This window comes from Juglans microcarpa x Juglans regia, chromosome 1S (genome assembly GCF_004785595.1).
Source record: "Juglans microcarpa x Juglans regia isolate MS1-56 chromosome 1S, Jm3101_v1.0, whole genome shotgun sequence".
Lineage (NCBI taxonomy): Eukaryota > Viridiplantae > Streptophyta > Magnoliopsida > Fagales > Juglandaceae > Juglans > Juglans microcarpa x Juglans regia.
Genome location: NC_054595.1, coordinates 16918418 through 16943197, shown reverse-complemented (window position 1 = coordinate 16943197; position 24780 = coordinate 16918418). Strand labels below are relative to the sequence as shown.

General features: G+C 37.8%; 2 protein-coding genes, 1 long non-coding RNA gene and 1 other non-coding gene across 9 annotated transcripts in view; 3 read left to right on the top strand and 1 right to left on the bottom strand.

Annotated features, from left to right (window-relative positions):
* Nucleotides 1-19001, top strand: part of LOC121246207 (nuclear export mediator factor NEMF) — a 33568-nt gene extending 14567 nt beyond the window's left edge. Inside the window, exons 2-16 of one of the 4 annotated variants that reach the window (XM_041144265.1) lie at nucleotides 6746-6854; nucleotides 7052-7164; nucleotides 7454-7550; nucleotides 7681-7805; nucleotides 8540-9074; nucleotides 9222-9407; nucleotides 10451-10744; nucleotides 11891-12043; nucleotides 13095-13249; nucleotides 13440-13545; nucleotides 13647-14585; nucleotides 15171-15252; nucleotides 17949-18308; nucleotides 18601-18830; nucleotides 18871-19001. In XM_041144265.1, coding sequence (XP_041000199.1) covers nucleotides 6750-6854; nucleotides 7052-7164; nucleotides 7454-7550; nucleotides 7681-7805; nucleotides 8540-9074; nucleotides 9222-9407; nucleotides 10451-10744; nucleotides 11891-12043; nucleotides 13095-13249; nucleotides 13440-13545; nucleotides 13647-14585; nucleotides 15171-15252; nucleotides 17949-18308; nucleotides 18601-18794 — 3444 coding nt within the window. In that variant the 5' untranslated portion in view covers nucleotides 6746-6749 and the 3' untranslated portion in view covers nucleotides 18795-18830; nucleotides 18871-19001. Of the gene's footprint in view, nucleotides 1-6743; nucleotides 6855-7051; nucleotides 7165-7453; nucleotides 7551-7680; nucleotides 7806-8539; nucleotides 9075-9221; nucleotides 9408-10450; nucleotides 10745-11890; nucleotides 12044-13094; nucleotides 13250-13439; nucleotides 13546-13646; nucleotides 14586-15170; nucleotides 15253-17948; nucleotides 18309-18600; nucleotides 18831-18870 lie in introns of those variants that run through there. The other 3 variants (XM_041144264.1, XM_041144263.1, XM_041144266.1) reach the window with 3 other exon arrangements.
* The window catches only part of LOC121246209 (stress-response A/B barrel domain-containing protein HS1-like), a 40635-nt gene continuing 22505 nt past the window's right edge, over nucleotides 6651-24780 (top strand). The window contains exons 1-2 of one of the 3 annotated variants that reach the window (XM_041144271.1): nucleotides 6651-6749; nucleotides 21085-21106. The gene's annotated coding sequence lies outside the window, so the exon portion shown is untranslated. Of the gene's footprint in view, nucleotides 6750-21072; nucleotides 21109-24780 lie in introns of those variants that run through there. The other 2 variants (XM_041144269.1, XM_041144270.1) reach the window with 2 other exon arrangements.
* LOC121247920 lies at nucleotides 15309-15436 on the top strand. The gene has a single exon (XR_005937322.1). It is a non-coding gene; the product is annotated as a U6atac minor spliceosomal RNA (small nuclear RNA).
* On the bottom strand, nucleotides 21166-21699 carry LOC121246210. The gene is made up of 2 exons (XR_005937079.1): nucleotides 21496-21699; nucleotides 21166-21267 (listed from the first exon to the last, which is right to left on the bottom strand). It is a non-coding gene; the product is annotated as an uncharacterized LOC121246210 (long non-coding RNA).

Below are 24780 nucleotides of genomic sequence, written 5' to 3'. Positions count from 1 at the left end.
AGTTATAAACTTTTAGTAAAAACTTGTAGTATTAATTATAAGTATAACTATAGCCATTAGTCTATATTAGACTATTAGTATTAGTTATAAAATTTTAGTGATTTAGTATTAACATTTTATGTAATAATTTATAAATTATAATAAGAAATTATTTCATATATGAATATATATAATTATATATTATATATAAAAATTTCACATAAAAATTTTTAATTATACATAAGATATAAAAATTATATATATTAATATATATATATATAATATTTTGTATAAAACTTATATATACAATAATACAAATATTATTTTTTATCAACCAGTCCGGTCCAATCCGAAAAATCCTAAAACCGGAACTGGCCGGTTTTCACATTCTAAGAACCGGTCCAGACCGGTTTTCCGGTTTGAATTTACACCCCTACCTAGGGGTAGTAAAAAACAATCTGTAATAAGCAAGTCCTTTGCAACAATATCCATGCCCCTTCCAGCTTCCCAACACCTTTAATCATTTCACCATTAGCTATCCTAACTTCTATTTGTTCTTTTGAGTTAGGAGTCAATTGGGCCTTAGGAATGATGGTTGGATCGAGAAAATTATGGGTACTGTCAATATTCACTAAAATTATATATGGCCTGCTCTCTAATTTTATCCAACACTCATAGTTCTTGGGCTAGTAGGACTGGCAATAGCATGCAGGGAAATATCGAGTGCCTTCACCCCAAGATCCTGTATTTCAATTCCTTCATTCTTTAGTGTCTACTCCTCACTCCCCTCTTATTCATTGTCACATTCTTGATCAAATTTCATGCCCTCCATGATATACAACTTAGCTTTTCTGCATTTATGAGTTTGGTTCCACTTCTCATCGCAATAATAGCATAGCCCCTTGTCCCTCCATTCCTTTATCTATGTGGCACTACCATTTTGAATGTGAAATCTGCTCTTAGAAGGAAACCCTTTAGAGACTAGAAATTCCGTCCTAGCCCCCATATGAGAGGAACCATAGCCCCCTCCCCCACTAAAAGCCCATGGAGAGGGTGAAATATAAGGATTCGGAGGCTTGCTCATTCTTCTAGAGCTATAAACATACCCTTCTTGGATTTTGGCCAATCTAAAGGTTGAATTTAAATTGCGGGGTTTTAGCATTCTTAAAGACAATCTAATTTCATCCTTAAACCACTAAGGAAACAACTAAGCTTATAGTTCTCAGAAAGTCCTCTTAAGCAATTAGAAAGTACCTCAAATTGGGTCATACAAGCTGCCACAGTGGTTGTTTGTTTCAGTCTAGTAATTGCTTCCATGGGATCATCATAGGATGAGACCCCAAATCTGACCTGCAATGCTTAAATGAAGGCCTTCCAAGTGTGGAGACTGTTAGTCTCTTTTGCATCTTGGAACCAGACCAACGCATCTCCCTCCATGTAGAAACAAGACATCAAAATCTTCTGATGATATGCTATAGGGTGTAGGGAAAAATACCGATTAGCCTTGTATACTCACTTAGTGGGATTTTCCCCATCAAATCTAGAAAAATCAAGTTTAATAAATCTAAATTGCATCCCTCATAAGGCTCCCAACCCTTCAGATTGGAACTTTTTCTTCATGGCTTCTGTTCTGGTGGTGTCAGGGGAGTTGGTGCCCCCATTTAGGGTTTCTGACAATAAATCAATCTTTTTGGCTAAATCATCCAAGGACTTGTGATGGCCTTCTACTCGTTGTTCTTGTAGGTCCTGGTGCTACTTCATTCCCAGAACCAACTTTTCAAGCTCCTTTTATCGGATGCCTTCTACTATAGCTCTTGTGGACTCTAAGATCTTGCTACTTTGATAGTCATCTAATGTGGCACCCCTACCTCTGCTTGGGATGAAACAGAGACTTAAATCACCGGGACATGCAACACATGGTTACATACCTCCATTCATGACAAATATTATGTAATGTATCATAGTTTGCAACTAACAGTAAGCAATAATTGCAGTGAAAAATGGTGACTACTTAAAATATTTTTGCTAGAATAGACTAAAATATCCCAACATGTAAATTAACCATAGATAGTGCCTCACAAAAGAGGTCCAAATAGTAAGGCATAAGTAAAACATAATCTGGGAGATAAAAATCTCCTTATTATAGACGATGCTCATGAAAAAGGTAGCTCAAAGCATCTTTTTGATATGCTCCAATGTAAATAGGACCATCTCTATGAACAATAATATTAACTCCATCTTTCGGTCGGGATCAGGCTCGTTTTCAATCATCTAAAGCCAAGTGGAGTTAATTACCATCCTATTTGGCAAAGGTTGGTCTTGACACAACATTCTGGAGAATGGTAGTGGGACTACCACAATGAGATTCTTTGAAATCTCAGTAAGTTAAATAACCAACTTGTACAGAAATAAAAATATGTATGATTAATGATAAACATGAGATGCATGCATGATATGCAGAAACACTGTATTTTTCATTTCATCCAGATTCTGCAACATCTTTCAAAAAAAGCTTTGATGCACATTTTCTTGCCAACACCTTTGACAAAATTTTATACAATACATTACACAAACTAATTGGCCCATACTCACTTGTGTATATAGGGCTTTTTGTTTTAGGAATAAGCACAATGTGAGTAAAGTTCATTGAAGGATTTAAAACATTACCATTCAAACAAGCAAGTACAGTTGAGCTCACCTCATCTCCTATTTTGCTCCAGTAATTTTGAAAAAAGCAAGCTCTGAAGCCATCAAGCCCAGATGATTTGAGTGGGGTCATCTGGTTTATAGCAACTTTTACCTCCCTTCTGGTGTAAGTCTTTGACAAACTCACATTCATCTCTCTGGACACTCTGGCCTCTAGGTTCATTAGACAGTCCTTAATCTCAACTGTACTTGGTTGAGAAGAAGTAAATAACTTTTCAAATTAGGATTTGAAAGCTTCTTCCACTTCCTCTGGCCTTGAAAAGCTTTTGTTTTGGTCATAAACTATATGCTTTATCAGGTTCTTCTTTTTCCTCTGGCTTGCACATGCATGAAAGAACCTAGTATTTTTGTCCCCAAACTGATATCAATTCCTCTTGGCCCTTTGTCTCTATTTCAAATCTTCCTTATCTAGCAATACTCCTATCTCCTTTTGAATCTTTTTCATACTCTCTGAATTATACCCATTCTCTTCAGATTGTAATTGTTTCAGTTCTTCTGCTTTTTCTTCCAACTCCTTCCATCTCTCTGCTCTTAATTGTTTGTTCCATCTAACTAAAACCTTCTGCTTCCTTCCATCAACTTTTGTACCTTATACATTGACTCTTTACTTTCTAGTTGATTACTCCATACTCCCTTCAACACCTCTTCACACTCTTCCTCAAGTGCCTAGCTTGCTTCGTATCTGAACAATTTCCTCATTCTCTAATCACATTTACTAGCCTGAGTTGTGGATAATAGAATGGGTCTATGGTTAGAGCTACTTGCTACTAAAACTTCCACTAAATTATCATTAAAAACTTCTGACCGTATCGCATTTGCGACAGACCTATACAACCTTTCTTTAGTAAATGAATCATTTTCATGTTTATTGCTCAAAGTAAATTTGTCCCCTCTCCAACCCAGGTCAAACAGTTCCGCTATCTCTAGTGCTTCTCTAAATCTGTTCATCTGTCTTTCCTGTCTTATACTGCCTCATCTCTTTTCATCATGGGTTAGTATTTCATTAAAGTCACCAATTACACACCACCCATAATCTCCTATAGGTTTAAGTGCTGCTAACAAATTCCATGCCTCTTCCCTTTTGCTTGAATTAGGCCTACCATAAAATCCCGTCAACAGTCACTTCATATTCCCTTCCTCATTAGATATCCAAGCACTAATATGCCTCTAAGAGTAGTTCAACACTTCAACATTTGTCATGTTGTCCCACATTAGTGCTAAACCTCCCTTTCTACCAACTGGTTCAACAACAAAACATCCCTCACACTTCAGTCTTTTCTTCACTCTACTACACCTCACTGAATTTAGTTTAGTCTCCATCAAAAAGATTGTATAAGGTCTTTTCTCCTTTGCTATATGACAAAGGTTTTGAACTGTCCAAGAGTTCTCAAGCCCTCGGCAAGTCCAACTTAGTGTTTTCATTGAGATTGGCAGGGCTGTGTTACAGCCTCGGCCAATTCTTCTATATGGACATCTTCATTCTCAACACTACTCTTTTTTACTTTTTTACTACATTTCAACTTTTCCTCATTGTCCTCCTCCTCCCTCGTGTTTCTTTTCGCAGGTGTGTATACACTTGGGTTTGATATTTGCCCTTGCCTCTCTCTCCTTTTCCATGCTCCCTTTATCTGATTCTTTTTATTAGTATCCTCACATTTTGAGAGTCCTACCTCCTCTACTTCATCTTCACTCACACATATTTTTTCACTCCCTTTGCTCCCTCCAATCCCTATACTTCATTCCTTTTCCTCTATAGCTTCTTTATTTTTTCCATTACAAATCATCTTTCCTTTTTCCATCCCTTCAAGTCCTTCCTCCCCTACATCCTAATTACCCAACACTAGATCTATATTACTCTCTCTTGCTTCCATCTTCTTCCCACCCCATGCCTTCCTTCTCTAGAGGATAATTGTGAACCATCCCACTGCTCCCCCCCTTTCGTTCCCCCTTCTTTCCCCCTCCCCACTGAGCCACCTACTCTCTCATCGTACTTTTTCATTGTTATTAACTGGACCTCCTCTGGATTTTCTATGAGGCTCGTACTTCTTTGCTCTAAATCCCGCACTCAACCACACTCTATATTGTGTATCCCCCCCACTCCTCTTTTACATTCTTGATGCTCATGAACAATGCAACTACAAGAAAATCACAATCTCAGTAACTTTTCATACGTGAGTGAGATCCAGATCTTCTCCCCTTTTACATAGATTGTTCTTCCTCTTGTCAGAGGCTTATTTAGGTCCATCCACTACCATCCTCCTTCATGTCTACTTCTTCCACACTGCCAATAGACTTTCCTATCAATTTACCCCTTGCTTCATTCATGCATGCTAAAGGTAAGTTGTGCATCTGAACCCACAACCGTTCCTTGTTGAGGTTCATCCTCTGTGGTGGCATGAAGCCATCAAAGAGCTTAATGAAAAACAGGTGGTTGTCAACAACCATGGCCTCCCCTCCCAAATGCGATTCTTATCAGCTTGATTAGCAAAAGTGATGACAAATATGTTTGGACTTACCTCCAGAAGCTTTGCTCTTTTACTGATCCTTCATACATTTGCCAGAGTGGATACAATCACTTCTTGGTTTATACTCCTTTCTATACAAACCTTCCCTACTAGGTTTCTTTCCTATTTGAAGCTCAACTCTTTCGTTAACTCGTCTCCTATCTCAATTCCAAACGCTTCCTCCTCTATTAGACACAATTTTCCCCACTCCTCTTCTAGCTCGTTCATCTTCCTCCTCCGTAGATCTTCCTTCTCAGTACCGTTCTGCCGCAGCTCGCCCTTCTCGTGGTAATTGCCTCTTCCCACGTCCACCACAATTTCCGCACTCTACCACTGCTCTCCCCGCTTGTGGTAACTACCTCATCCCACGTCCACCACAATTTCCGCTTCAGACCCCAATTCGGTTAGAATCTATGTGGTCCCCCCAAAAGAACTTCACCTCCTCCTTTCTATAGAGAAAAGGAAGAGAAAACATTATTCGTTCTGCTATGAGATTTTCTTTTCTTTTCTTTTTTGGAAACAACAACAAGCAACTGGAAATAAAGTTACTATATGCTGTAAATGCCGATGCTGGTTTTGATTTGAGCTGATTGGCTAACTTTGTGAAATGTAGTTTTAGTGGAGAATACTATCATTAGATAGGCAGTATTTACCGTGTTTTCATTTTATAACTCTCCATGTTGGAGAAGTGTCAATAATCATAAGAGCTTCTTAACTCATGACTATGGAAACTGTAACGGCAAATTGGAGGCTGACTGAAATGTAATTATTGAGTTATTCTTTTTTCATGTCGGTGTATAGAGTATATTATCCACATTATTTAAATGGTAAAATTTGATTTATAAAATTGAAATTTTAAAATTTATTTTCTATATAAAATTATATCACGTAAGTAGTGTGTAATGTAAAGGTTTTAGAATAACATTCATCGTAAAAATTTTGTTCCAAATATATTTTAATAGAAAATTTTACATGTCACATTCTCATCCTACATTCATCTTGTTACGATAAAATAATATTGTCTACTGTTTATATATTTTTAAACAATTAAAACATAATCCAAATGCGACAAAAATACCACATTTTAAGTGATGGAATAAAAGTGATAATAGAATTTGGTAAGAGATATTAGTCGTTTTCAATATGTCCTACGATCTTCTCAAACTCTACTAAAAATATCCCTAAAATTTTCTCAACAAAATATATTTTTAAGGATACAAAACATATTCAAATTCATTTATAAAAATGTCACACATCATGCACTACTTTTTTTATCTGCTTAAATTTATTAAATTTTTTTATTCAGCATCTATATATAACATATTTGGTAAGAAAAATATAAAAGAAATATAGTGTATAATATGTAAGAATAATGAATAGAATTTTTATTTGATTGAAAGGGCTGTAAAAAATTTCTGTACATTTCATTTCTCTTATTTTTATTTAAGCAGGGAAGAAAGTCGTCTTTTTCTCCATTCTCGCGGACTGAAACTCGTTAATCGCTCTGTTTGTTTTTCATCAAAGCTCGCAATCCACAAACAAAACCTCATTACCAGAGAGATGGTGAAGGTACGCATGAACACGGCCGATGTGGCGGCGGAGGTCAAGTGCTTGCGTAGGCTAATCGGCATGCGTTGTTCCAACGTCTATGATCTCTCTCCCAAGGTCTGTTCCTTCTCTTTTCCCAAACCCTAATTCCAAATAGATTCGTGCGTAATACAAATATATATGCTAAAACTTTGACCTCTTTTTGAACGTTTAATTCAAGTATGTTTTGGAATCAATTGAATTTTCTTACAAGGTAGATATATAATGGATTGTTGAGTCATGAATTGCTTATGGTGTGTGTGAACTTTTCGCAGACATATGTATTCAAGCTGATGAATAGTAGTGGGGTCACGGAGTCCGGGGAGAGCGAGAAGGTTCTGTTGTTGGTGGAAAGTGGTGCCAGATTGCACACTACTGCATATGTTCGGTGAGACTTCATTGATAACATTGCACGCTTCCCCTAATTGTTACTACATGCGTTTGGCTGAAATGCAAAAAGAACTTATATATTTATTTCTTTTTCTAGATAGTTATTGAGTTCAGTGAAATTATTATTATTTGATTGGCACCAGGGAGTTCAGTGAAATTATTTAAAACGTTTATAAATGCTTCTGCTTGTATGCTTTATTTCGCTAAACTGGAAGATAAAACAAATAAATAAAAGTATAAATGCTTAATTTCTAGCTCCACTAAGCTTTGTTCTTTACCGTCAATAGGGACAAAAGTAATACCCCTTCAGGGTTTACTCTCAAATTAAGGAAGCATATACGCACCAGGAGGCTTGAGGATGTACGGCAGCTTGGGTACGATCGGGTATAGACAATTTTGGGATATTCATTCACGCTTTAGAAGTGCTTGAACTTTTAATTAAATAATTACGTCTTTTCTTGTTCTTTGGTTTTGGTTAGCTTAATGGTGTTTTATTTTTTTTAACTTGTTACAGATTATTCTTTTTCAATTTGGACTGGGGGCCAGTGCACACTATGTTATATTGGAGCTGTATGCACAAGGGAACATTCTCCTCACAGATTCTGATTTTATGGTCTTGACGCTTCTCCGTTCCCACAGGTTGGTGATTCAGTATGCATTCTATTTGTGGGCATGACTCTTTCCCTGGAAACTGAAGTCATAGGTTCAAGATCAGTTGGTGCATGTATAACTTAACAATGAGAAAAATTATCCTGTTTTCACTAGATGCATGTCTTACCTTATAAATTCCAACATACATCGCTCATCTACATTGTGTGATATAGACTTTTGAAATCTGATGTGCTGATTGGCTAGTGTTTAAACAGAAACAAAGCTGGATTTTTAGCAATCTTTGTTCAATTCTGTTGTTACCATAATTTATCACTCGAAAAAAAGAAATAGTAAAATTCATTAGCTCAAAGGTCATATGTATTATTTTCTCCCTTTTTCCTGTACCGAGTTTAAGAGCTAGACCTTTGATAACTGCTAATAGCCATCTGCTAGCAAATCTAGTTCATATTCTGGATGACTAGCATCTATTTAGTTTGCTTATTTTGAAAATTTTACAAAGATATCAGAAGAATTGTCTTTGTTCACTAGACATTACTTGGTCATGCTTTTTTCTTGGGTGTCTCAACTGCCCAGGGGTTGCTGAGATACCTTAATTATGCTGGTGTTTTTATGGGAGCCTGTTGCTAGGCTTTTTTGCTTCATTCATTGTGTTATTGTTGGATGTTACTATTTTTTTCCCTAAAATGCGGCCAGGATAATCTTTTGGTAGCTCCTGTTATGCTTCTTGTTTAATAGAAATAATAAGAACTCCTCAACAACAGGGATGATGATAAAGGGGTTGCAATTATGTCACGTCATCGTTATCCTACTGAAATTTGTCGAGTTTTTGAGCGAACTACTGCTGCAAAGTTGCAAGCAGCCCTTACTTTTTCCAAGGAACCTGATAACAATGAACCTGTTGAGAATAATGGAACTGGAACCAATGTCTCAGCAGCCACAAAAGAAAAGCATGGTAGCCGTAAAGTTGGGAAGTCATTTGAGTCAAATAAAAATGTTGATGTTTCTCGTGCCAAACAGGCCACGTTGAAAACTGTTCTTGGGGAGGGACTTGGCTATGGACCTGCACTTGCTGAGCATATTATTCTAGATGCTGGTCTAGTTCCTAGTACAAAGGTTCCTAAAGATAACAAATGGGATGATGACACAGTTCAGGTTTTGGTCCAAGCTGTTAAGAAATTTGAGGACTGGCTGGAGGATATTATTGCAGGAGATAGAGTTCCTGAAGGATTCATTTTGATTCAGAAACAGAATTTGGGAAAGGACTGTACGTTTTCTGAACCAGGAATTACTGGCCAGGTCATTATCATTTTCCTTTACACCCTCTATATTAAAACTGTAACTTTTTTTTAGCTTGTGTTTGACGGTAAGAAAGTGCCAGTCATATCTAAGCATCATGGTTGAATATTTTACAATTTATTTATTTATTTTTGCCATCCTTTGCAGATCTATGATGAATTCGGCCCCATGCTGCTGAACCAGCTCAAGATGAGGGAGTATGTAAAGTTTGAAACATTTGATGCAGCTTTGGATGAGTTCTACAGCAAAATTGAGAGTCAAAGGTCAGAACAACAGCAAAAGGCAAAAGAGAGCTCTGCTGTCCAGAAACTAAATAAAATACGTTTGGATCAGGTTTGCTTCTTTTTCCTATTCTGAAGTGTAAAGACTGATTAAATACACCTCAATGGGATGATTTGACTTGACAATCAACTGAATTCTCTCTTGCTCTGAGTTTTTTTCTTTTGGGGGAGGGGGCTTGGGACTGAAATCCCTAATGTTGTTCACCCATGGAAAATTAGTTCTTAGATCTACATCCTTCTCCCTCTTTTTTGCTATGCCATGTGTCCTAATGAGTATCAGAGTTACGTGCATCTTGACTGGTATTTGTTTCTTCACTAAATGGTTCTACATTGGCACTCCCTGATTTTAGTGCCATCTTCATCCTTGAGCTTGCTTTTTTTGTTTATGTTTATGGGAGTTGGCTTTGCCTCTTCGGCTGCAAAATATGCCTTGTCGTAAATAAGGTGCAAGTGACTTGCTAGTTCAGAGTCTTTCTGAAGTTGGAGGAATGGATGGAGATGACTGTCATTTCAGCATTATTTTGTTTGCTTGTATATATCTTTGGTAAAAAAATCTATTGGAGTCAAAGTTGAAAGATCAGCACCTTGGGATTAGTCGGGACGCTGTTCTCGGACAACCTGGTGCCCAAAAAAAAAAAAAGGTTAAAAGATCAGTTCTTCTCTCAGCATCGCAGGATTTGATGAGAAAATAAAATATAGATTGCAGTAAGGTGGTTGCTATGTAGTCATGAAAATTTTGATTAGCTTTTTGCCAGTGATGAAGTGAGACAAGTGAGAACTTAGCCATGCATGTATCTATTCAACCGATTGGCTTTGACGTTTTGGGTTTGCATGCGAACAAACTGTAGATTCCTTCATTTCCTTACACTATAATGTCTTCATTGGAAAAAACAATATTGTAATAGTCAGATATCAGTGATCTCTTCGATCAGGATTTTATCCCACATTTTTATGATTCTTAAATTTTTGATATACATTAATGAGGATAAGAAATTTTTTTGTTTTAAATTTTTGATATACATTAATGAGGATAAGATTTTTTTTTTTTTTAACCTTCCTTTCCTCCTTTTAACATTGCTATATCCTACACTGTAGGAAAATCGTGTGCATACATTGAGGAGTGAAGTTGATCGTTCTGTTAGAATGGCAGAGTTGATAGAATACAACTTGGAAGATGTGGATGCTGCTATATTAGCTGTGCGGGTGGCTCTTGCGAAGGGCATGAGTTGGGAAGACCTAGCTCGTATGGTGAAAGAGGAGAAGAAATCTGGAAATCCTGTGGCTGGACTCATTGACAAGCTCTATCTTGAAAGAAATTGCATGACGTTGCTGTTGAGCAACAATCTTGATGAAATGGATGATGATGAGAAGACATTCCCAGTGGATAAGGTGTTACATGAATTTTGATTTGGTATTCTTTACTTCAGCATCTGCTTGAGATAATTAAAAAAGAAAACAAAAAGAAGAAGAAGAACGAAACAAACAAAAAGAAGAAGAAGAACGAAACAAACAAAAAGAAGAAGAAGAACGAAACAATTCACAGCTTATTCTGAAATTTTATGCACTTCTATCATTGACTTCTGTAGCCGCATCTATGTTCATATGCACGGATATGAATGTACACATTTTGTGTGCTATATTTCTGTCTTTATCAATAATTTTTGTTGTGGTTGAAGAACAAAGTAACAAAAGAAAACGACATTCAAGCAAATTTGGAAGCCGGGAAGTCCTTGAGAGACATTTTTAGGCAATAGCATCTCTTTGACACAACAGCAACTTGATAGCTACTCCATTAGCCAGTCTATTAATTTTCTCAAACTTGATGGACAAGATATTGTGAGAGATGTTCTTAATGTCATGACCTATAAGGCGGTCATCAACTCACTTCAAGACGGTGGCTTTCAAAACTTGAGATTTCCCATGAACAGTGAGCACAAGAATAGGATTTAGTACCATTTCAATTTTCTTCATAAAGGATGGCTTGACTAGCTTGTGAAGAGTATAGTAGAAAAACTTTTTTATATGTTGGCCATGCTTCTGTCACTAGCACTGAATTAGCCATGATTTTAGATAACTTGCTAGTCACCACATTCCCATTATGATCTCTAACCACATCTGAGATAGCATCAATCTTTCTCAAAGAATCAAATGCTTCATCTGTGTTAACTTTGAACCAATTGGAAGGAGGAAGCTTCCCCTGATGAGTTGAGGTGGAGGACTTGAGTTTAAGGAATAGGATGGTTTGGACTGTTGGTCTCAGATTAGTCTATGCACAAAGTGTAGGATGAGCGTGGAAAAGTTGATAAGGTGTTTAATGTCTTACCAGCTGAATGATGAATGAGATTTGAGTAGCGTCACTTATGAAATGTTCTATAATTATTGCTGTTATCATTGGCATCGTAACCATCTTTTACCTCCATGTTTGCCATTTCTTATGAAGCTTATCGTTTTCTTTGGCATTATTTTGAACTCCCAATCAATATGATAAAACGTGTCTAAACTTGAACTTTCGGTTATTATAATATAATTTTTTAGGTTGAAGTTGATTTAGCCCTTTCAGCACATGCCAATGCTCGGCGGTGGTATGAAATGAAGAAAAAACAGGAGAACAAACAGGAAAAGACCGTTACAGCACATGAAAAGGCTTTTAAAGCTGCTGAGAGAAAGACTCGTCTACAGCTTTCACAGGTAGTTTTGTCATTCACTGATACTTTACATGTGATGTGCTGAACTGCTGATACTCTAATTTCATATGTGAACTAAACTAAACTACTTATAAAAAAAAAATATGTGAACTAAACTATATAATTACTTAATGGTCGTGCTATCTGGCAATGTTGTTGTGGACATGCATTTCACCTTTCTAAAGTCAGCAATATTTAGTGTCAAAACATATCATAAAGACCAGATGGCTAGCTTACCATAAATAAATTGACTAGTAATGTGTTGGTGGTTTTCAACCATGGGCATCTTGCCAGGATATATTTTTTCTTTTTTTGAGGGGGGGGAGGGGATCCGTAATAGTCCTCATTAAAAAGATTTCTGTACCAGATTTCCTTTGCTAGCCAACTGCGCATATTTGCTTGATTGATTGGCTTATACATTTCCTCACAAGTATGGCTATCATGAATTAGATTGGGGTGGCTGGTAGTTTTGGGGTTCAGTAAATCTCTATCAGCGCCTTATTTGAGCTTTCGATAGGCTTTATTTATCACACTGATGATTTGTGCAAAGCCTATCAGTTTCAACATTAATGTGAAACTTGTTACTTTGGATGCAGCTTTGATGATCATTGTGTAATGAGAGAATGTGGGCCTGGATCTCAAATGTCTTTTGACCTGATTACGATATGATCTGACTTATCAAAAACTATGGCTATTATTTGGCTAAAAATGATAAACTCAGTTAATAAGATCAATAATGTACTTATAATAACAACAACAAAAAAAATAATATCAATAATGTATTAGATCACACACATTGATGTAACGACCCTAGGAAATCTCAAGCCATGTTTGGGTCTATACTCCAAAAGGACTAGTCAATGTTACGATTGGAGTATAGGCACTGACATAGGTGTCATGTCTAATACATGGTCAACATTGTTTGTATCAAGGGAAAAACAGTCTGACCTGCAGATAATTGTCAATTTGTACCCAAATTTTTTTTTTAATTGTTGTTATCAATTTGGATGCATTGTTGTATGCTGATTGTCTTCTTCCTACAAATAATAATGCAGGAAAAAACCATTGCCACAATTTCACATATGCGCAAAGTTCACTGGTTTGAAAAGTTTAATTGGTTTATTAGCAGTGAGAATTATTTAGTTATCAGTGGGCGTGATGCTCAACAGAATGAGATGATAGTCAAGCGTTATATGTCAAAAGGAGATCTGTAAGTAAATGCTTGGAGCATGTTTTTATAATATGTGCCAACTCCCAACTGGGTGATATTTATCTTCTTTCCTTTTCTGGGAAAACTAGCAATATCTTCAATGACTTCAGATATAACAAGTATGCCGTTGCTACGGTTCATGAGAATTTAAAGTTTGTCTATTCTGATGTTGATTTTGATTCTGTAACAGGTATGTCCATGGAGATCTGCACGGTGCTTCTAGTACTGTGATTAAAAATCACCGGCCTGAACAACCAGTACCTCCTCTGACTTTAAACCAAGCAGGATGTTTCACAGTAAGTCAGTAACCTTTCAATATATTGGTCATTTTGGTTGTGTGAATAACTACGCTAGATAAAAATATGATTACAAACTGTCTTTTACTTTTTTTATATAGGTTTGCCATAGTCAGGCATGGGACTCAAAGATTGTCACTAGTGCTTGGTGGGTTCATCCTCACCAGGTTAGTAAAACTGCTCCTACTGGAGAATATCTTACAGTTGGGAGTTTTATGATTCGTGGGAAGAAAAACTTCCTTCCTCCACACCCTCTTATTATGGGATTTGGATTGTTATTTCGCTTGGATGAGAGCTCCTTGGGCTCACATTTAAATGAAAGGAGGGTAAGAGGTGAAGATGAAAGCATAAATGATGTAGAAGATAGTCAGCTTCTCAAAGAAAAATCTGATACAGAGTCACAGACTGAAGTCATGGATGAAAAACTTAGTGTGGAATTGGAAAGCATTCCAGATTTATCTACAGATCTGCATAAATCAGTATTCGAAGAATCAGAGCTAGAACCTGCTCATAGTGGTTTGACTACCACTAGTACGGATGATATTGATTTTCATGAATTTTCAGTTGAGGAGGGGCCTACCTTCGATGATAACGAAAATGTATCTGGTATTGCTGGGAATGGTGTTGCTTCAGTCACCCCACAACTTGAGGATCTCATTGATCGAGCTCTTGGGCTAGGATCTGCCAGTGTATCTGGTAGAAGTTATGGGCTTGAAGCTTCTCATATTGATCCGTTTGAGAAAAATAATCTTGAAGAGAAAAAAGCTATAGTTAAAGATAAACCTTATATCTCGAAGGCTGAGAGGAGAAAACTCAAGAAAGGCCAGAAAAGTGTGGGTGTAGACACTGATGTTGATAATGAAACTGGAAAACCACAAGAAAGTGATACTTCTGTTGGTTATCAAGAGAAAAAATCTCAAACTACAGTGCCAGGTGGTGGAAAACTCAACCGTGGACAGAGGGGTAAACTGAAGAAGATGAAGGAGAAGTATGCCGATCAAGATGAGGAAGAAAGGAACATTCGTATGGCTTTACTGGCTGTGAGTATAAGTATTTGCACTTTTCTTTCTATGCCAGTCATCAGGAGAGATACATATATTTCTTCTACCTTCTTATATTGATTTGTTCTTCTTTCCTGTTTTTTGGTGCTGATGTCTCTCCATCCATGACAATCTTATCTATGGGCATAGTTTATATAGGTGCATGTGTGTCCATGTGCTTGTAAATATCTGTATATAACCCCACTCGTTGAGCAAGGCTAGTTTTATGTGGTTCTTTTACCCTGCAGTAATTCAGTTCTTTGTTTTTGGAAATGTAAAATCTAATGTTAAGATACAGATGACATATTGACAATGCACTGTAATTACTTTTTATAAAAAATTTTTTAGTATAGGCTGTAAATCCCTAACTATATTACCGATTAGAGTTCATTGTACACTCAGTTGTAGTTGTCATTTCTTAAGTTTAGGATTCAATGCAGATATTTCTTTTGATGAATTGTGTATGGAAACTTGTCCACTATCTCTTTGTTGTTCCATGGTCATTTTCTAGTTAATCAACTAATAAATTTAAAACTGAATATTACCAATCAAAAAATTTAAAACTGAATATTTGTGAATTTTCAGTCTGCTGGAAAAACAAACAAGATTGATGGAGAGACACAAAATGGAAATGCAGCTGCAGCCAAAGAGAAGAAACCTGGCAACGGTATGTTCTCCAAGTTTTTTTGACTCCGTAGTAGGTGTGGATAAAAGTAGTAACGTGTGTTCATAGAAAGGAGAGACACTTGGCATCTCCCCTGGCAGGGACGAGAACAGCCTTCGAGCTTACCTGTTTCCACACATACGGTTAAGGCTCCCCACCTGTGGTGGATCTTATACCCCAATTTTTTAAGATAAAGCTCCTAGACCGGATGGTTTTTCAGCGGCCTTCTTTCAAGTTTGTTGGGAGATTGTGAAAGAAGATGTAATGTGGGTTTTTCAGGAGTTTCTCTTTTAAAAAGTTTGAAAAATCTCTTAATGCCATCATTGCTTTAATCCCTAAGAAACCTGGGGCCTTCGAACTAAAGGATTTTCAACCTATTAGTCTTGTGAGTGGGTTTACAAGATAATATCGAAGATTCTTACTAATCGAATGAGTAAGGTGATGGAACAAATCATCTCTAAGCCCCAAAATGCATTTGTTTGGAGTAGACAAATCCTTGATTCGGTGCTTATTGCTAATGAATGCCTTGACAGTCAGTTGAGGGAAGGCCCCCCGGTGTCCTTTGTAAGTTGGATATGGAAAAGGCTTTTGATCATGTGAATTGGGATTTCCTATTCTATATGCTTGAGAGATGCGGCTTTGGGGCAAGGTGGTGTTCATGGATTAAGCACTATGTTTCAACTCCCCGATTCTTGGTTTTGGTCAATGGCAATCCTGCTGGTTTTTTCCGTAGTTCGCGCAGATTGAGACAGGGGGACCCTTTATCTCCCTTCCTTTTTGTCATTGTTATGGAGACGCTGGGTTGGATGGTGGAGGCTGCTGTAAGGGGGGGATTTCTATTTGGCTTTTCAATTGGTAATGAAACTAACGGATCTATTACTCTTTTGCATCTTCTTTTTGCATATGACACCATCATTTTTTGTGATGTGGATTGTGGCCATATTCAAGCCTTAAGGGCTGTACTATTATGTGTTGAAGCTGTTTCAGGACTTAAGGTGAATCTTGGCAAGTCTGATTTGGTTACGGTGGGGGAGGTGCGCAACATCAATAGTTTGGCAAGATTGTTGGGTTGTAAGATTGCCTCACTTCCTATTAAATATTTGGTTCTTCCGTTTTGTTTTTTGTTTGCTGGGTGGGGGGGGGGGGGGGGGGGGGGGGTGGTGGGGTTAAGGCTCATGCTATTTGGGATGGGGCCGTTGAGAAAATTGAGAGAAGGTTGGCTGGTTGGAAGCGTCTTTATTATCTAAAGGGGGTAGACTCACTCTTTTGAAGAGTACTCTCTCTAATCTCCCTACTTATTTTCTCTCACTGTTTCCACTGCCCGCAGGAGTGGCAAACTGGATTGAGAAGCTGTTTCGTGCTTTTCTATGGGATGGTATGGGCGAAGATACTAAGTTCCATCTCGTTAGTTGGAATAAAATTTGCACTCCCATTTTGGCTAGAGGGCAGGGGTTTGTAATTTGATGGCCTTCAATAAGGTGTTATTGGGGAAAGTGGCTATGGAAATATCAATTGGAAGGGGAGTCGCTTTGGAGGGAGATCATAGATCGGAATATGGTAGTCCATGGGGAGGTTGGTGTCCTAATGCCATTCGGGGGACTTATGGTGTGGGGCCTTGGAAGTTCATTAGAAAGGGTTGGAGAGTTTTGTTAGTCATGTGAACTTTGCTGTTGGCATCGTGGCGAGGGATCGAGGATTCGTTTCTGGTTTGACATTTGGTGTGGTGAGCGGGCTCTCAACAATATGTTTCCAGTTATTTTTAGATTGGCTTCAGATAAGTTTGCTGCTGTTTCAGATCTGTTTTCTTGCTCTAATGGCGTGATTCGGTGGGATATTTGTTTAACTTGAGCAGTTCAAGATTGGGAGATTGATGGAGTTTCAATTTTTTTTGGCTTTTTTTATACTCACTGAGGATTAATGGTAATGCCATGGATAGGATGTTGTGGACTTTGAAGCGGAGTAAAAAATTCACTGTTTGTTCGTATTATAAGCTATTGTCTTTTTAGGACAGTCCTTCCTTTCGTTGGAAGAGTATTTAGAGGTCACATGTGCCATCTAAGGTGGCTTTTTTCATTTGGACAGCTTCCCTTGGGAAAATCTTGATGTTGGACAATTTAAGGAAGCGAGGTATTTTTGTTATGGAGTGGTGCTGCATGTAGAATGGGGAAACAGTGGATCACCTCCTTTTGCATTGTGAGGTGGCAAGGGCTTTGTGGAATGGTGTTTTTGCAAAATTGGCTTGGATTGGGTGATGCCGTTGAGTGTGGTCGAACTGCTTGCTTGCTGGAATGGGATTCATGGCTGTTCTCAAGTGGGCGCGGGGTGGAAGATGATCCCCTTGTGTCTTATGTGGTGTATTTGGATGGAAAGGAATGAACGGTCTTTTAATGATAAAGAGCGTTCTTTAGAACAAATCTGGAATTTTTTTGTTCATTCCTTACTATCTTGGTTTTCAGTTTTAGGGAACAATGGTCTTTCCGTTCATGATTTTCTGATGTCACTTTCCGTTTTCAAGAATGTATTTAGGTGTTTTTTTTTTTTTTTATACTTCCTGTGTACATGGACTTTGCCTATACATTCGTTTCAATCAAAAATTTATTACTTACCAAAATATAGAAGGTAGTGACATTGATTATTTGTATTTGATGTTCATGATCATCTAAAGTGGTTACTTCATAGCAATTCTTTTATTCTGGCAGGTTCTGATAATGCTGCAAAAATATGTTACAAGTGTAAGAAGGCAGGTCACCTGTCTCGGGACTGTCGAGAGCATCCAGGTGAATCTTCGTATAGTCATGCAAATAGTATTGTTGATGGTGATCCCCATATGGTTTTGGGTAGTACTTCTGAGATGGACAAGGTGGCCATGGAAGAAGATGACGTTCATGAGATTGGTGAAGAAGAGAAAGGGAAATTAAATGATGTGGATTACTTGACTGGGAATCCACTGCTAACTGATGTTCTCTTATATGCTGTGCCTGTCTGTGGTCCTTATAATGCACTCCAATCATATAAGTACCGTGTCAAGATAATTCCCGGCACTGCAAAGAAAGGGAAAGGTATCCAAAAAAACACCTCCCTTTCAACTTTTTTTTTCCTTTCTGATCTTCACTTGGTCAAAATTGCTGTCTTCATTTCATGCAATGTGTGCTGGCATGTTTCTGCCTTCATTGTTGGGACAATTTGCATCCCTTTCAAGTTTTTATTTTCTTCAATCTCACTTTGGATGTATGGAACAGTATCACAGTTTTAGCGGGCTAACCTTAGGAACATTACATTATTGATGAAGTCCCCAACTTCAAAATAGCCAATTCATTAATTATCCATTTATCTTTTTTCACTCTTTTGCAGCCGCAAAAACTGCCATGAATTTGTTTAGCCACATGCCAGAAGCAACTAGTAGAGAGAAGGAATTAATGAAAGCGTGTACAGATCCCGAGCTAGTTGCCGCAATTATTGGCAATGTGAAGATAACTGCTGCAGGACTGACTCAGTTGAAACAGAAGCAAAAGAAAGGCAAGAAGAGCGGCAGCAGAGGAAGCTAGCCAGATTACAACTGACTGAAAATTAGCTTCTGTTGTTTCCTTGGAAAAAGCTCCCGAAAGAACAAAATGAGGTCTATGTATTAGCTAGTATGTTGTGATACTAGCTAATACTAACCTAAAAGAAATTGAAATCTTATACAGCATGTGTTGAGATCTGGTTAGTTTTGAGTAGCGTATCAGTGCCAATCATTTCTTTGTTTTGTTTTATTTTTTTGGAGAGAATATATTGTGAATAATGTCGAAGGTACAAAAGGTGGGGGCTCAACAAAATCTCGTTACAAATGCTGTAGCGGTGCATACAGAGAAAGAAACAAAAGAATAATGGAGCCTAATAAAGGTTTTGGTCTTGGGCTTTCTTGGCTGATCAAATACCAATAAAATGGTAGCTACAAAGGTGGTTTCAGAATTCTACAAGTCTAGAAAGTTATGAGCTTGTGTGTTTTGACTGACTGCTGTTGTAGGGCATCACACTAGAAAGAGGCGGATTGGTGTAGACTACAGCTGGGAAATTGGTGAACTCCGGTTTTTTCTGTCATTGACATGAGGCCTGAGGGTACATCAATTTCAGCTTCTAGGGGGAAGATAGCTAGAATGAGGGGATTAGATGAGCAAAGTTTTTCTCACAGTCGTGCACGGCTATGTCTGGAGGGTGACCCTGAGTTGATCAATTTGAAGTATGGATTAGTTAGATGGGAAAATTCTACTCTTTGTCTGATTTTCTTATCACATGCCACACGAAGGTTGATGTGGCAAACCCGGTCAACTTACATTCCGGTTCAGTGGTTAAATCTTCATCTTCCCCATTTGAGAACTTCCTCTCCCCATGAGTCCCAGTTGCAATTTGAGAAATCATAAAAAATCATCTCACGTGACGGTTTCATCTTCCCCCATCAGAAATCATCATTTTCTTTACTAATTTTGGGCTTAACGCAACTACATTTATCGTGCCAGTTGAGATTTTCCTAGCCAGAGTACGGTCCACTTGTCACGACATATCTGCAGCATCGGAAAAGCTTAGAGCCATAGTGGGTGCATTTGGTTTCTTGTAAGGCTTCCTGTGGGAGAATAGGAATTACAAATGATTTTATAGAATATAATTACTAAGGTTCTGGTTTCTTGAAGAAAAGTTGTCTAAGGAATGAAAGGGAAAATGTGGAATACATAGTTGCAAAATATTCAAGTTCCTGTAGGAGACTTTTCTACTCGATTTTCCCGCAAAACTTGAGACTTTGGTGTGTGCATTTGGGTTCTCGTATTTCTCTAAGAACCAGGCCAAGACCAATGCAACGTGAGGATTTTGCTCCTTCTGTTGGGGAAAATCAACTTTCCGCTTATGACATTTTCTCTTGTGGAACCTGAAGAAAAGAGGAAGAGAAGGGTAGAAATTGGGGAGGGGAGGGTAAGAATAAGAGCAATTTTTGTTATTTCCCATACATTTTCAGACATGCTAATTTATATGCCTGTATACATGTAGTTTCTACATATCCTTTTACAGGTAAATCCTTTGGAGACCAACTTTCATAAGATTACTTATATCAAGAGTTTCCAGATACCACTTTACAAACTCATCTTTTCACCTGAGAATCAGCAATCAAGAAGGAAGTGACTTTCTTCATTATCTCTATTATCAAATAATATTAGCCTAAAACTAATGTGCCTCAGAGATGTCAATTTATTCATGGATAATGCAATGCTATGTTGTGCCTGATAACTATTTCATAAATTTAAAAACCATAGCACTCTCCAAGGAAGAAAACTCTAATCAGTAGAGACCATTCAACGTGCACGGTCTCTAAGCACTTCAAGATCCATCTCCATGGGGTCAGTGGCCTGAATTTCATAATGGACACCATCCAGCTCTCGTCTGATGGCTAGGTACTCGTTGGTTAGTCGTAGCTTTCTCGTCGGAGATCCCAGCCGGTGGCAGTCAAGGCTGGCAGAGGAAGAACGTGAGGGGGGGGGGGGGAGGGGGTATTTAGGGTGTAAAACTAAACACATCGTTTAATTAAAAATAAAAATAAAAACCACATCACCAATTTCGTGTGGTGTGTGGGGGAAGGAGGTAGATGAGTACCTTTACCGTAGTTAGATGTGGTATATGTGGTAAGAGACAAAGATGAGGCGGCGCACGAGAATCACGAATAATTTAAACGACATATGAAGCTTACATGATGACCAGAATGAGGCGATTTTTCTAAACCTTCCGGGGAGATGGCGGTGAGCGGAGAGGAGGGTTGGTAGGTATTGAAACTCCTCCTTGTTTCAGAGGGGTTTTGCAGAGAGACTTTTTAGAGAGAGAGAGAGAGAGAGAGAGAAAGCAAGAAGTCAATATTTCAGGTGGTAGATCTAGGTTGGTTCTTTACTCAGGTCCTCCAACCCAACAACATGTTCTCTATTCTGGGCTCTTGCCAAAAAATTATAAGCCTGCAATCTCTACGTTCACGCACTTTTGTGACATCGCACTTAGGGATTACTGGCAAGGAAAACTCTACTATGCCACCCAAACCACAGTATGCCGCCCAAACCATACTGCTCGGTTTGACCGCTCGGTATTTTTTTTTTTACCTAATGATGAAGAAAGTGATTTTAAATGTATTGATATTTTTTTTTATTTTTTAAAAATATTTAAATACATTAAAAAATGTGAATAGAAAAATGAAAAAAAAACTAGTTTTACAACTAGCGGTAGCACCGCTCTTACTGGCAATTCATTATCTACACATTAAATAACACGTTCAAGGGAGGCTGCTAAAATTTAAATAAGTAGATCGATAACCAAATAAAAAAAGTACGGATGACCATTTGACTCCACAAAAGTATTGCTACAAATGTAGGCTTGTTATTGGCGATTGCATGACACTTTTTCTAGATACAGAGATTGAGAATGGCTAGGGGCTTTACAGTGTTTCTGTCATACCCGGGGCCAAGGCCCAGGCTTTTTAAAAAAAAATGTGTTTAGCTTCAAAGGACCTTGGACGTCGACGTTTGGTAAGTATTTTTTTTTTTTCTTTTCCTTCTTCCTTCCCCTTGCAACTCAGTTTCTTTTCCCCGAGTGTTTCTTTGCGTCATTATCAGCCTCTCCCACATTATGCAGTTACCTTCCTTCCTCTTTTATTCCTTTTCAAATCTCTCAACCGTCCACTCTTCTTCTCTTATCTCTAAGTGCATATCTCCCTTACTCTCTCTTTCTTGCAATTTTGTTTGGTGATTGTGGGTACTTGGGTTTCGGCCACTAGAAGGTTAGCATCTCTCTCTCTCTCTCTCTCTCTCTCTCTCTCTCTCTTCCTCCCTCTTTGTTTCTCACACTTATGCACTCACTCCGATTTTCTTTGTTCTTCCATGAAATCTCTATAATTTTTTTGTAGGTAGTTCATGGGTTCCCTTAAATCGGTGTCGCCGGCAAGCACCATCGTCAGAAACAATGGTTTTAGCGCCAGTAAGCCACTCTTCATTTACGTTTCTCTTAAAATTTCGGGTCTCAGTTTCTCCTAGTTTCCAATTTGTAAGTTTTACATTCTAATATTTAACCGCTGAAACCTTTTTGCACTCTGTTTTCACCCCAATGTACACATATTTTCGCATCACTCATGCATTTTTCCCCTCTTATTTTTTTGTTACACACGAACTCCTTCACATAACTCTGCCTGAACAGATTTCAGTTGTTGCCAACGTCTCTATATTTCTCTCTTCCATTATACTCGAACTCAATCGTTTGGTAAGACCCTTGCTGACGTTGGTTGTAGTGTTGGTAAGAATTACACTACTGCAGTAAGCTTGTTACAACTTATTATCTATGTAAATTTATGGTGTTTTGTGTTTTATCTATTGGATTGTGGTTGCATATGTTGGAAGTCTTGAAGTTAAGGAGTATGATTATTTGGAAGGTTTTGGGCTAGTAATTGGGACTATTTAGTGTTAATTTTGGGTTATTATTAAGTTGTTCGGATTTGGTTAAGTGGCAGTTGGGTGGAGATTACTTAGTGGTGCTAGAGTGAAAATATTGATGGTTTGAAGTGGGGCTGTCCAGATTTACCTTGTGGAGAATTTAGATTAAAAAGGGACTGGTTTAAGTTTTTATTAAACGAGCTTAGTTGTATACCTATTTGGATTATTAATTATGTGGTATATGTTTATTGTTTTAGGTTGTGACACTGTTAGTGGTCAGACCCAAGGCATATCTTGTACACGGAAGTCGGGTAAGCGGGGTTCATATACTAGTTTTGCATAAAAGAAACGAAATGAGGTTGACTTTGAAATAAACATGTTTATTTTTGAAAAGAAATTTGAAAATGACCTCAGATGTTTATTCTACATATGCATAAATTCTATATACGAGAAAGTATTTTCTGTTATGACTGGTGTAGACATGAGTTAATTTTGTGCATTTTGTTTCTGAACTATGCAAAAGAGCGAATATGAAAATCTAAAAGTTTTTGTTATGAATAAATAAAAATATTTTGATTCTGTTTATTTCGAACATGTGAAATGATCTGAAGCTATTCAGTATTTTGTTTTGATATAATGTGTCATCTGAAAACCTTGGCATGAAGTTCTGATTCTATATCTGAATGTGATATGATTCCGATGATGTTCCGTTTTGTTTTTGTTGATGCCCAGCCACGGGTATAATCGTGGTTTATAACCCTATCACGGGGGTGAAACATTGTATACGGCCCAGCCACAGGTATAATGGTGGTTTATAACCCTACCACAGGATTGAAACATGGTACACGACCTAGCCACTGGTATAATGGTGGTTTATAACCCTAGCACGGGGGTGAAACATGGTATACGGCCTAGCCATGGGTATAATGGTGGTTTATAACCCTACTATGGGAGTTAAACATGGTATTTGTCCCGATGTGATGCTATGAGATTATATGAGTATATTGTTTCAGTTTGGATATGCCAATGGATCTTCTTTTTGGGAATAAGTTTGTTTTTCTGAAAATTTCGCTCTGATGTTTTGCACCAAGTTTTGTTTATGCATTTCGAAAGTAAAATATGTTGTTTCTACATTCTGAAAGAAAATATTTTGTTCTGCAATCGAACATTATAAATGCTCATGTTTACATGCTAGTATATGATATCTGCTTACTGAGTTGTTGATAACTCACTCCTTAATTTTCATAATATTTTTAGATGATATTGATGGTTCAGCTGAGGATCAGTATTAGAGTTTGTGGACAAGATTAGTCGTGGATAGTTATTAGGTATCTCGTGGTACTAGTGCTGCTGGTGGATTTTATTTATTTAGTAGGTTGATTTCAATATGTTTAGACAATTTATGGACACTTATGTCAATTCTATTTTATTCTAGTTTGTTAATTGAAATATGAAGAGAAGTTGATATTTTATTTGGATTGTTGTACTGAGGATCTAGTATGTGAATATGTGTGGTTTATTAACAACCCTACCATTCTCAATGGATGCTGCCCAGCGCGAAAAGGCGATGAGCTTGAGAGTTAGCCTGTCTTGGAATTGCACAGAATTTCCATCCAGGGTCTTTGACCAGATAACTTCTGATGTCTCGTACAATGGGGTCGATCTTCCATTCCAGTCTGGTTCGATTGAATCATCGTTAATAGCATTGCATACCAGTAGAGCATCACCTTCGAAAAGAAGTTGTTCTTGATTGAGGCAAGAAGCTTGCTGCACTGCGAGTAGGGCCGCTCGTGCTTCTGCTACCAAAGGATTGGAAGTAAAGTGCATGGACGTCCAGAGATGAAGAGTTGTGCCTTGATCATTCCTCCCCGTGACTGCTGCCATCGGTTGAAGTATTTACATTTGTTTTGGAAGTATATATTCTTGGATTTGGAAATATATTAGTATTGTTGGAGTTGATTATTAGGTAACATGAGTTAAGTCTCCGGACCCTTGGGGTTGGGGCTTACAGTTGGTATCAGAGTCAGGTTAGAGATTTTGCATACTATAAACCTTGGAGGTTTAGATATCTATGCATTCAAAGGATGTAAAAATTTCAGTG